Raw genomic sequence first — 12,100 nt, 5'->3', positions numbered from 1 at the left:
TCCAACCAATTCCTTATAATCTCTCTCTCTATATATATAAAAATATATGCGCTCATATGTATGTGTATGTGTATATATATATGAGTGTGTGTGTGTGTGTAAGAAGAGAGACAAAAAGAAGATAGCCTTTATTGTCAGAGGAGAAGTAAGAGCAGATGGACTCAAAGATCTCAAGCTGTGGTTAGTACCTTCCTAGTATTCAAGACCCTGAAAATGAACAACGTTTCTTTTCTTCTCTTACAGCCATCTCCCCGTCACAAGTTGCATGCACTCATGGACCACGGAGTGAATCCAGCGTATCACCCTAGTCTACACTTTGGGTAACATTTTTATCTTTTTTTGTTTGTTTGTTTTTGACATTCCACACTAAACAACATTGTCTATTGTTTTACCCTTGGCTGAAAAAAAAGGCTTGATACAAAATGCCTTTCCTTTCCCTTTGGTCTCTCCCCATACCACATGTCTCTACTTGCCTTCCCATAGAAATGAGGACTTTTACTGATTTCGTATATGCACCTGCACGGTGCTAAGAAAGGAAAGGTCCACTCTATTGTAGGGATTGGCACAAAAATCAACCCCAAACTAAACTTGGTCTTATGTAGGAAGTGAAATAGCCAAGAATCCTCTAAAATTAAGGCAATTCCAGACTATAAGGATGAACACAGAAGCAAATGCTGTCAAAAAATGCAGGATTTCTTACCTGAGTCATTAATGACCCACTAGCCTAGCATGGCAGACAGGTATTGATTGCAACCTTCCACACAGTTTTGATTCCTAGCCTGTCTCACCATGACTCAGTTTTCTTATCTATGACATAAACATAAAAAGACAGAAATTATCTCAAAGTTTCTGCAAAGATTAGCGTGAGCAATGACAAACACTCAATCTCTGGAAAATGCCTTAAATTCAGAAAATTCATGAACAGACGTTACCTCTAAGAGAATGAGTATCAGAGCTAAAGAGAACCTTCCTTTTCCTTGCAGCCATTCTCTTCAAAATAAGGAGCCTGATGTTTCACAAAACCATCTGTTGCCCTCTTCTGTTATTACAGCTGAATGCTTTAGAAATCATTCTGCACCACTAAAAATAAAATCCACGTAGAACCTAAAAGAACCAATGCCAAGTTACTGAAGCCAAATTCAGGTTGTATTTTTAAAAGTGTCTCTGAAATCATCTATAAATAGAAAGGCTTTCCTGTTATTTTTAATTACTTCATTTTAATGGAAACAGACTCCAGTTGGTGAGGATGTGGTTAGGATGCCATGGCACAGGGCCTGCCCTTCCGGACAGAAGGCTGACTCCAGCCAAACGAAGCCAGGGGGTGGTATTGCGCTCAGCATCTTCGGTGCTTACCCTTGGTTACTGATCCGAAAGCCTCCTTAGAAACCTCCTGGGGTGTCTCAAACCATTTCAAACATGTGCATATTTCTGTAAGTCAAATGACAAGTTGATTTTCTTATATTTAAGGTAAATGTGGACCACAGAGAGTTTCTCTGTGAGCTGGAAGAGGAAACATTCCTGAGTCAAACGCTAGGCCAGTGCCACAGCTCCAGGGTCTGCTGGCAGAGGGGTGTGTCTCCAACAGGCATCTGTGACATGCAGGGTGCTTGTCCAGTCCCCCAGAGCCAGGGAGCCTCCCAGCCCATGCCACCTCACAGGGCAGAAAGAGGGCTCATTCTGCCTCACACTGGCTGAGGGAGGACAGGAAACAAGGAGACAGCCTGGGGGACTCTGGTAGTGACCCCCATCCCCAGACCTGGATGGAAAGCTGAGAGTCTGAACAAGTTCTAGCTGGTGGCTCTAGTCTGCTTGTGTGACACCATGTGCCACCACAAGCCACAGGAAATGAGCAGCACATCAGATGGGCAGAGTGAGGCCCGAAGAAATCTATTCTGCTTCTTGTGGCAAAAGCCGAGCCTTCATGCCCCCGGCCTCAAACAGCTCCATCTCCTGCTGCAAAAGTGTGCCCCAGAGCTACAGCCTGACTGGCCAGGCGGATATTAGAGTTCCTTGTCTCAGATTTCCTGTCTGGGTCACTAACTTGAAGGCCATGTCAGACCAGGTAATACTCATCCAGCAGTATGAGGGTGTCACTCTGCCAGTTCTCTCCTGTGTGGCCTTGGGTGTGTTCCTTAGGCCCTTTGTGCTCCTCCATTTCCTCAGCTGTAAGAGGGGGGTGATAACTGCACCTGTTCATAGAGCAGTTGTGAGGATTGAGTAAGTTAAGTCAGTGAGGAGCCTGGGGTCATTCCTGGCACATAGTAAGCCCTCTAGAAGTTTTTGGCAATTAGATCATTACATGTACAAGTTAACGTAATTGTGAATATCACGGATCCATAGGATGGACTGATTGTGTATTAACAGGAATTTGTTCTAATCGATTATGTCCTGTCTCTGACAACAGCAGTGAAATGTGAAATGTGAAAGTGTAGGTGTGTGTACTCCTGCTCATGAAGGACAAGTTAGATAACTTGCAAGTTTTATGATGCACTTTCTTTGTTCCCAGGATGATGATTTTGTCACGTTCCTCTTTCTGTCTCAAGGGAAGCAGGTAACAGGGCCATCCATTTGTATGTGTAAAATAAAACTATCAAAGCAAAACATGATGACAAACCACAAGTGCTTCTATCCTCATGCTTTCCACGATGCCTGTCAATGAGTGCTTACCGTGGCCCTCTCCTGGCCTTCCCACTCCCAGCCCTCTTCTGGCTTTCCCACTGAGTGAGAGCTCATTTGACAGGCAAGACAGCATCTCCAGGCCCTCTCCTGCCACTTGAAGGAGGCCTCTCAATCTCTCTGGCCACCAGCACCCCAGCTCAAAATGAGGATTTTAACAAGATGAACCCTATATTCCCACCTTGACTTCTAAATTGTATATTGCAGAGAGCGTGCTGGAAAAAAAAAGAAATGAAATGATGTGAAAAAAATGAAAGAAAAGAGAAAGGATTTGCTAACCCATGACATTTATGTCTAGAGGACTCACAAATGAAATTTTGAGAAAAAGATATGGTTATATCTCAGCAAGTAGAGTTTCTGAAACATCATGTGCCAACCTCTCCTTCGAGGGTTGTCTGTGTCTTCTGGGGTGTCGGTGCTTCTGGTGCCCACGTTTCATGATGCTGACACAATTCATTTTATTTTCAGTAGGAGAAGAGCAGTTACTCAGGACAGCCATGCTAGTCTGGACTAATCTGGATAAATTGTCCCACACCGGAAATAAACAGGCCATCAACCCCAAATGTCAAGCATGACACAAGGAAGTTGGAAGGACCCACCAAACTCAAGGATTCTCCTAGCACACATACTGAGGAAGAACAATACATAGGACTCAAAGACTAGATATGTCCCTTCAGTATGCTATCTTTTGTATTCATGTTGGGGTGAAGATGGGGAATTAGCAGCAAAGCACTGTACAGTCCCTTTTGGAGTACTGACCAATAATTTCATAACATGTACAGTTTTACTCAAAATTAATCATGGGTCGTTGGCACGGATCTCATATGAATGGCTTGGTGCTGTCCTCCCAGTAATGAATGAGTTCTCACTCTTAATTCATTCAAGAGCTGGTTATTTAAAAGAGCCTGGCATTTCTCTTGCTGCCTTCTTGTCATGTGACACTCCAGCTTCCCGTTTGCCTTCTGCCCTGAGTAAAAGCTTCCGCACCAGAAGACGAGCAGATGTTGGTGCCCTGCTTGTACAGCCTGCAGAACCATGAGCCAAATAAACCTCTTTTCTCTGTAAATTACCCAGTCTCAGGTATTCCTTTATAGCAATGCAAAATGGTCTAATACACCTGTCTACACCACTTAGTTCAATTTATTAATCATATTTTGGGAGCTGTTTAATCAGAGTATGTTGTCCTTTGCATGTCAGCAATTGAGTGAAGGTGATATTCAGTTGGTTTTGATTCTTTGTAAGCAAAGACCTGGCATAAGTCACTTAAGACATCTTATTTCTATTTAGATCAGATTTCCCAAATCTGTGACATATATATGATATATAAATATATATCATATAATATATATATTATTTATATAATATTACACATGATATATTATATATTATTTATATATTATTTATATATATTATATATTATATATCATATATATTATATATCATATATATCATATAATATATAATATAGTGAATGTATATTATATATCATATATAATGTTATATATGTATAAATAAATTGAAAATAGCCTTCTGAGGCTTGCTGTATTCTGCCTGGACTATTTCAGGATTCCTTGAGAGGGAGATGAAGGTAGTTCCATGTCCCTGTGTGATGGGAATGCTGCAGGATGTGGCCCCTTGTTCTGGGAGCTCCTGGAACTCTCTGAACTTCTCACCCAGGCTGTTCTGGTGCTAGAAAATTTTTCTTCAAAGATAAGTTAAAAATCTTGTTTGCAAACTGTCAAAGCCCCAGAGGCACCACTTTCTCTGAGTATTCTCATCTGTAGCTAAAATTTCTCTTGTGACAGTACACCAGGTCTAAAATTCAATTTCCTGGTATTCTGACGTAAGAGCATGATGACACAGGTACCATTAGACATGGCCTAGGAAGCTTTTGGCCAGGAGCAATTCTTTGTATAATGGGTTGAAAAGAAAAGCTTCATGTAGAGAATATTTAAGTATATGGAGCTCTTGAGTTAGCCTTTCCAAAATGTGATACTGTTGAAATTACTTTTATTGAAGAATTAAAAAATTCCATGGCCACAACTTCCTTAAATTTTTAATCACTTATATAGCTATATTTGTGTTGTAATTTGAAGGAGATTGGGCCATGACCACTGGACAATGTCCAGGATACCCCTTGGCCATCTTGACCTGACCCTGGTCTTTAAATACTGAAAACCTTGGCATACTGCCATGCATCCTAGCTCTCTGCCCTACTTGCCTACCAATGGAAGCTTCTAGATACAGAAAACAAGGACTGAAGAAGTACTCAGTGTTTCTCAGAGGCAGCAGTGCAGAGAAAAAAGAATGTGAAGCAAAAGGCAAATGACTCTGGAGGGGGGGCGAGTGTGTGTGTGGTGTTTGGACAAAGTTGAGGACAACGTGGCCCATGGCAATGAGTGGCTGGTGTGTCTCTGCCTTGTGCTGGGTGCATCTGGCTGTGTGGCACTTTGTGTGGCAGGTGACTGAGGACCTTTGTGCCCACCTTGGCAGTGTGGCCTGAGGAGCTGGCTAGAGTCAGCAAGGCTGGGGATTGCTTATGGAAATCAAGGGGGCCTGGGCCCTAAGGCAGCAGTGCTCACTCACCTCCATCTCCCCCAAATTGGCAGCTGCTATGGGGGCTGGGGTGCTGCAAACACAGCTGGACCCAAAGTCTGAGTGTAAAAGACAACAGTGCACTTTCATGGCTGTGGCTAGACATAGCAACTGCTCCTGGTAAACCATCAAAGAAATATAGATATATTCCAACAAATCTCCCAGTTCCACACCCAGTGCTAGCCAATATTAATGGTTATATTTATATTTGTATAACTGTTATTTTTGGGGGTGACCTTTTCTTTTCAGTGTGGACAGTAATTATATGCTACATTTCTACAGTTCTGGGAACTGTGCCATGTTGGCTTTATCTGATTTACCTGCCTTAGGTCACCATCTCAGGAGTGAGCCATGGAAGGTGAAGATGGGATGGGATGGATAAATGGGCTGGAGATCAGCAGGCCAAGAAGGGTCTACAGCCCATCAAAATTGGGAGGGAAATCTGGCTCCTGCAGTGTCCTCCAGCGCCCTCTACTGACAAAGCTCAGCACTGCACCAGGGGGTGAAGGAGGAATGTTTGCAGGGCCCAGAACCAGGATCACAAACAGGCATTGAAGGGTGAATTTGTGGCTATAAGACAATATTTTAATCAACACCACAGAGTGTAAGAGTGAATATTCAGTGAGCAGTAAAGAAGACCAAAATCCTTGCCCCCAAGGGCTTGCATTCTCACAAGAGGAGACAATGTCAACTCAACAAATAAGTGCAATGCACAGATGTGGGTGGTGATGAGTGCTAAGGCAGGAAATGAAACAAAGGAAGGGGTTGGGAGTGCGTGGAAAGTTTCAATGTAGACTCCGTGGGGACTGGGAAAGACTCCTAGACACATAGGCCTGACAGCAGTGAGGGAGAAGCATGTTCCAAGGCCCTGTTGTGGGAACATTCCTGGTATTACAAAGGTAAGCAAGAAAGCCAGAGTGACTGGGGTGTGGTGAACATGGGAGAGATGAGGTCACAGAGGTAGCAGGCCTGGAGAGTGTGTGCATGTGTGTGTGAATATGTGCATGTATGTGCATGTATGAGAATGTGTGTATGCCTGTGTGCACATGTATATAAATGCATGTGAATGTGTGCATGCAGTTGTGCAGGTGTGTGAGTGGGGGCATGTGTATGTGTATGTGCACCTGTGTGAATGTATGCATGAGTGTGCACATGTGAACATGGTGTGTACACATGGATGTGAACACAAGCATTTATGCATTATAAATCTAGTTTATAATGCATAGCTTATCATGCAACATGGCAAGCACAGTTGTATTATAAACAATGCAACTTTGAGAACATGTGCACGTGTGTGCAGAGTGTGTGCATGGGCATATTTATGCATGCATATGTATATGTTTGTGTTGTCAACAGGATTTACGAATCTTTGTAGACCATTAGAAGAACACTAACTTTTACTGTGAGGAAAACAGAAGGCACTGCAAATTTTTCAGCAGAGGAATGGCAGGATTATCTCCATATTTTAACAGGATCTCTGCAGTTGCTGTGGTGGGAGATGTGGCTGTCATGGGTCAGGGCTGGGAGCAGGGGCTCCTGGAAGGAGGTGGGGGACAACAGTGGCTTGGCCCTTGGTGAAAGCAGTGGAGATGCTGAGAAGCAGGCAGGCTCTGGATGTGTTTTAAAGATGACACCAACTGGATTTGCTGAGGATAGGAGTGGAGATAGTGATTGGTCTGAAAGTTTCTGATTGAGGGTTTGTTTGAGCTGGTTATTTCTTAAAGGGGCAGGAAAGTGGATCTTCCAGCAACTGCAGGCTAAGATAAGAAAGAGGCAACTTTCTTCGGTCGTCCCGAATCCGGGTTCATCCGACACCAGCCGCCTCCACCATGCCGCCGAAGTTCGACCCCAACGAGATCAAAGTCGTATACCTGAGGTGCACCGGAGGTGAAGTCGGCGCCACTTCTGCGCTGGCCCCCAAGATCGGCCCCTTGGGTCTGTCTCCGAAAAAGGTTGGTGATGACATTGCCAAGGCAACGGGTGACTGGAAGGGCCTGAGGATTACAGTGAAACTGACCATTCAGAACAGACAGGCCCAGATTGAGGTGGTGCCTTCTGCCTCTGCCCTGATCATCAAAGCCCTCAAGGAGCCACCAAGAGACAGAAAGAAACAGAAAAACATTAAACACAGTGGGAATATCACTTTTGATGAGATCATCAACATTGCTCGACAGATGCGGCACCGATCCTTAGCCAGAGAACTCTCTGGAACCATTAAAGAGATCCTGGGGACTGCCCAGTCTGTGGGCTGTAATGTTGATGGCCGCCACCCTCATGACATCATAGATGACATCAACAGTGGTGCTGTGGAATGCCCAGCCAGTTAAGCACAAAGGAAAGTATTTCAATAAAGGATCATTTGACCAAAAAAAAAAAAAAAAAAAAAAAAGAAAGAGGCAGTGAAATCACTTTTAGGAATCTCTCAGCTAATCTGTTATCTTCTGGAAGAGGGCAAGGCACCACCAGGGCCACTGACTGGTGAAGGAGGGCTCTCCCAGGAGATTCTGCTCATCCTGGCTGCTCTCTCTTGAACTTGGCCATGCGACCTAAGGATTCCAGATGAGCATTGACATTTGATTTCGTGTGCACCATCTTAAAGTAGAATTTCTTACTGGCAGGCTAAGCTGTGCCCTGCACGAGAGAGATTATGGGTCTCCCTATCAACTTGAAAAATAAACTCAGGAAATTCAAGAACTCTGAATTGTCAGAAAATAGCTCTGTCCTTCCACCAAACCCACTAGGAATATGCTGAAGACCACAGGAGTGATGTCAACAGAAGCATTTGTCCTTTTCCTGACTCTTTCAAATCGTTTGGTGAGAGATGTTTCATTTCTGTTCAGATGCAAGCTTCTTCCTGGAGTGGAGGCTCAGAGGCAGGCTCTGTGGCATGCACTCCCCAGCGCTACATGGTGCATTTTAACTGAAGTGAATACCCTGAGAAGGTTTTGCAGAAAAATCAAGGAGATAATTTACCTATATAAATACCCAGCCATCTTCTTTCCTGTTCTGTTGTGAGCCCTCTGAGTCAGTATGTGAGCAGTCAGAACTATGATGTCACTTGAAGGCCAGGGTTTCAGAAGTTGTGCAGCATAGGAGGAAATGCAATTCACCTTCAGGATACTGTGTGAGGGCAGGAAGGATCCTCAAGCCCTTCACCCTTTGGTCAGGGCTGTTAAACACTCTCAGAATTAGACTTACTTTTAACCAAATGTAAATGTAAATTACTTTCCAGACTAAATACAAACCACCCTTTATCATCTTCAATTTTGAATTCTTTGTGCCTCTCTACACAAGCATTAGCAGAGATGATTGAAACTTGCAGCATTTAAATCCATGTTTTAAAAAATGATTCAGGAAGCTTGTCAATGTCGTTAGACTATTACAGTGTCATTTATTCCTGCCAAGAGGTCTACCAAGCAGTTTTGACCCAAATGTGGTATCTCTAAATATCTGCTTCCTCTGGCCTCCTAGTAGACACAAGTTGACTTCACTCTTGTCACAGATGTGTCTGGCAGTGGCTTGGGTCCCTTCGATGATTATAAGAAGCGTCGCTTGTGTGAGGGCCCCTGGGACTTTTCTGGAGAAGCAGCAGCATTAGCTCAGCCCAACAAATTATGGCTGTCACCAGTGGCTGTGCCCAGAGGATGAAATGTGTTCACGCAGCGGAGGAGCCCCTCCTGAATGTGCTGAATCTCTCTGCCTTCAGCACAGTTCACCTTGAGAGAGAGTCAGGCTGGCTTTGGGAATGGATTTAGAGAGGAGTACTTTGACTCTCCTGCCTAATGAAGATTTGCTATGCGTTAAGACTCTAAATCATTGAAGCCAAGAACTACTAATAATCAGAGCTGATAAAAGCATTAAGGAAACCTTTAATCCCCTGGTCCTGGGAGCTGGAGGTTTGCACAGCCTGTCATTTATGCACTGCAACAACTAGTCTTAATGGGGTTAGCATGTCTGAGATTGGTAATTATTACAGGCACTGCTTGCTGAGCCTTCGAGAGCCATGCTTCAGCCCTGAAGGATCTTCTGTGTGTTGTTTTATGACTTTCCCCGGCTGCTTTTGGCTGGCTGAAAATGAGCACAAACACTGCTGCAAAATTGCTCTTCAGGAAGACGTTTCTGAAAATTTGCTCCCAAGTGTTTATTTCTTTTAGGCATAAGGAGTCAGAATTAGTGGTAAACATCAGAGTATAATTCTTAGATATTTTCACTGTTGAATCTATTCTTTATTTGGAGATTTTAATTTTCCTCCCTTTGAAATAGTTGCATTGGTTTCATTACACCATAGTGTCAGCCTTTAAAAAATATTTGTCATTATCAAAAATTTGCCGGACCTGGATTGTGAAGTCATTTTTTTTTTCATAAAGAAGGTTTGATGAACATGTTCATTAATCTATACTATGTTTATTGGGCAAATGTATAGTTTAAACCTGTATCTTCAGCTCTCAAATAATGTCTTAGTCCTTTTTGTGTTGCAATAAAGTGATACATGAGGCTGGGATATATATATATATATATATGCGCACACATACACACACACACACACACACATATATATATATGGCTTATTTGGCTCATGATTCTGCTGGCTGGAAAACTGAGCCTGTGATGAGGCCTCAGGCTGCTTCCACTCATGGTTAAAGGCAAAGGGGAGCTGGCATGTACAGAGACCACATGGCAAGAAAGGGAGCAAGAGGGAGAGAGTGGAAGTGCCAGGCTCTTCTTAACAACCACTCTCTTGGGAACTAATAGAGCAAGAAGTCACTCATTACTGTGAGAACAACACCAACACGTTCAGGAGGAATCTACCCCCTGACCCATATACCTGTCATTAGGCTCTGCCTCCAACACTGGGAATCAAATAACATGAGGGTTAGAGGGGGCAACATTCAAACCACAGCTACTAAGCGCTTGTTTGGCCTGCATTTGGTGTGTGTTCTTAAAGATGGGAAAAATAAAAGGGCTGGTCCCTGGCAGAGGAATTCAGAACACGTTAATATCTACAGGACTTGGACAAAGGTAGTGAGTAGAAGTGGCAATACACTTTAATAAATGTACCTTCGATAATCGCTTGAACCCAGGAAGCAGAGGTTGCAGTGAGCCAAGATCGTGCCACTGCACTCCAGCTTGGGCAACAGAGTGAGACTCCATCTCAAAAAAGTAAAACAATAGTGCCTGGAAGGATGTTCTTCATTAACATTGGCTGTGACTTTAGCACGGGGATCACTGACGTGCTGACATTTTTGTACTGTTCCAAGGATGCCACCTTTAAGCGTGATTGGACTAAGATTATGAGACCCCCCTGACTGGGGTCTTCCATTACTCCAGAATCTCACAACTGAGGGCTTCAGTCAGAGAAACTCTTCCCCACTCTCTTTCCATGTTATCTACAGCCTTGTTCACCAACACTGCCTTATAAAAATTGGTCCTGCTGGTCGTTGGTAGTTTTACATTGAAATTCAAGTGTTATAATTCTAATGGAATTATTGTAAATAATGGTTCTTATGTTTTATTTAGACACTTCACCAAATGCCCTTAGCAGAGTGGGAAAGTCTTACATAGGTGACTTGCTATGCCCAGTAGCCTGCGTGTCTCTCCACACATACTGACTTCCCTGTAACTTTACTATTTTGGGGTTATTTATGTTTAACAACCAAAACATCCTGTCAAGTTTTAGTAAATTGGGTGAGATATCTAAATTATGTTAATAATTTTTAACACTTTTCATTTTGAAATAGTTTAAGTCTTAAAATAAGTTGCAAAAATGGTACAGAAAGTTCCTACATGTCATTTCCCCATCTTTTCCCTATAATCTTCCCTAGCCATAGTACACTGTCAAAACCAGGCCATTGATATTGGACAACCCTATTAGCTCAAGTGAAGACCTAAATCAGATTTCACCATAAGTCTCTATTTTTAAATGGTACTATTGGCTGAATTTGTCTCTTACTTGCAGCCTAAAGCATTCATAACTGAAATATCATGCAACTGTAAGTATATAAGCACACAGACACACCATTTTTGATTTTCTGATTGGATTTTCAGTAGACACTTGGGAATGTTAACTTTAAATGTATTTAATAGACATTACTGTCCTACCACTAGAGCTCACAAATGGACTTGTTTTGAGAAAGTATATGTTATTATCAAAGAACAGGATGATATCTTTTAGAAATCTCTCCCATGGGTTAGGGGTTCATCCTGACTCTTATCTTGTTTTTTCAATGTAAGTGATTGTCTTTAAATAATCATGTTTGAGCTTCTGTCCTAGGCAAGCCTGAGGCTCAGTAGATTCTGTGCCCCTTCAGGGAATGAATCTCACTAAGTTAATCTTTCTATTCTCTGTATGTAGTAGGGTCTGGCATACTCTAGGTGCTCAATAAGCTCAATAAATGTGTGTTAAGTGAGCAAGTGAATAAATGACCAGATGCGATGGAATGTGGCATGTTGTTCAGCCTGTGATGTGGATAAATGGGTGGGTAAAAAAATGAGAATTTTGTTGATGCCACTCTACTAAAACTCACTTTTAGATTTCAGAATGTCTGTTCTGGTAATGCATTCAGTATTTTAGTGAATACAGCCGCACTGGGACAGAGTTGACCAATCATATCTCTGGCTGGTGTTGGACATGGGCCATCTATTCCGTTGTCCCTGGGGCGATTCTTAGAGGCAATAGGGGAGGTTTCCTACCTGGACCCATTTCTTCCACCTAATTGTGCCTCAAGACACACCAGAGAGGGTCATGCCGTAAATTGGACACCTATGAGAGGATGAGACACCTATGAGAGTATGTTTCCAGACTGACTCACTTTTAGGTCCTTTCAAGCAG

The 12,100-nt window shown here is 42.9% G+C and overlaps 2 protein-coding genes across 3 annotated transcripts in view; both read left to right on the top strand.

Annotated features, from left to right (window-relative positions):
• LOC119620795 (uncharacterized) overlaps positions 1-3,745 on the top strand; it is a 72,141-nt gene extending 68,396 nt beyond the window's left edge. For both annotated transcript variants that reach the window (XR_012092823.1, XR_012092822.1), the window contains exon 13: positions 244-3,745. The gene's annotated coding sequence lies outside the window, so the exon portion shown is untranslated. The remainder of the gene's footprint in view (positions 1-243) is intronic.
• Positions 3,746-7,023: 3,278 nt separating this feature from the next.
• Positions 7,024-7,664, top strand: LOC119620794 (large ribosomal subunit protein uL11). Its single transcript, XM_037988691.2, has one exon. It carries the CDS (start codon positions 7,101-7,103, stop codon positions 7,596-7,598), a length of 498 nt encoding a protein of 165 aa, XP_037844619.1. The 5' UTR covers positions 7,024-7,100; the 3' UTR covers positions 7,599-7,664.
• The last annotated feature ends 4,436 nt before the right edge of the window (positions 7,665-12,100 follow it).

The sequence above is a fragment of the Chlorocebus sabaeus genome, chromosome 4, assembly GCF_047675955.1.
Source record: "Chlorocebus sabaeus isolate Y175 chromosome 4, mChlSab1.0.hap1, whole genome shotgun sequence".
In the NCBI taxonomy this organism is placed as follows: domain Eukaryota; kingdom Metazoa; phylum Chordata; class Mammalia; order Primates; family Cercopithecidae; genus Chlorocebus; species Chlorocebus sabaeus.
Note: the sequence above shows the minus strand (reverse complement) of the source record. Positions and strands in the feature narration are given on the sequence as shown.

Excerpts from the sequence above, each read along its gene's own strand:
- LOC119620794 (XM_037988691.2), top strand. The coding sequence starts at position 7,101 with ATGCCGCCGAAGTTCGACCCCAACGAGATCAAAGTCGTATACCTGAGG.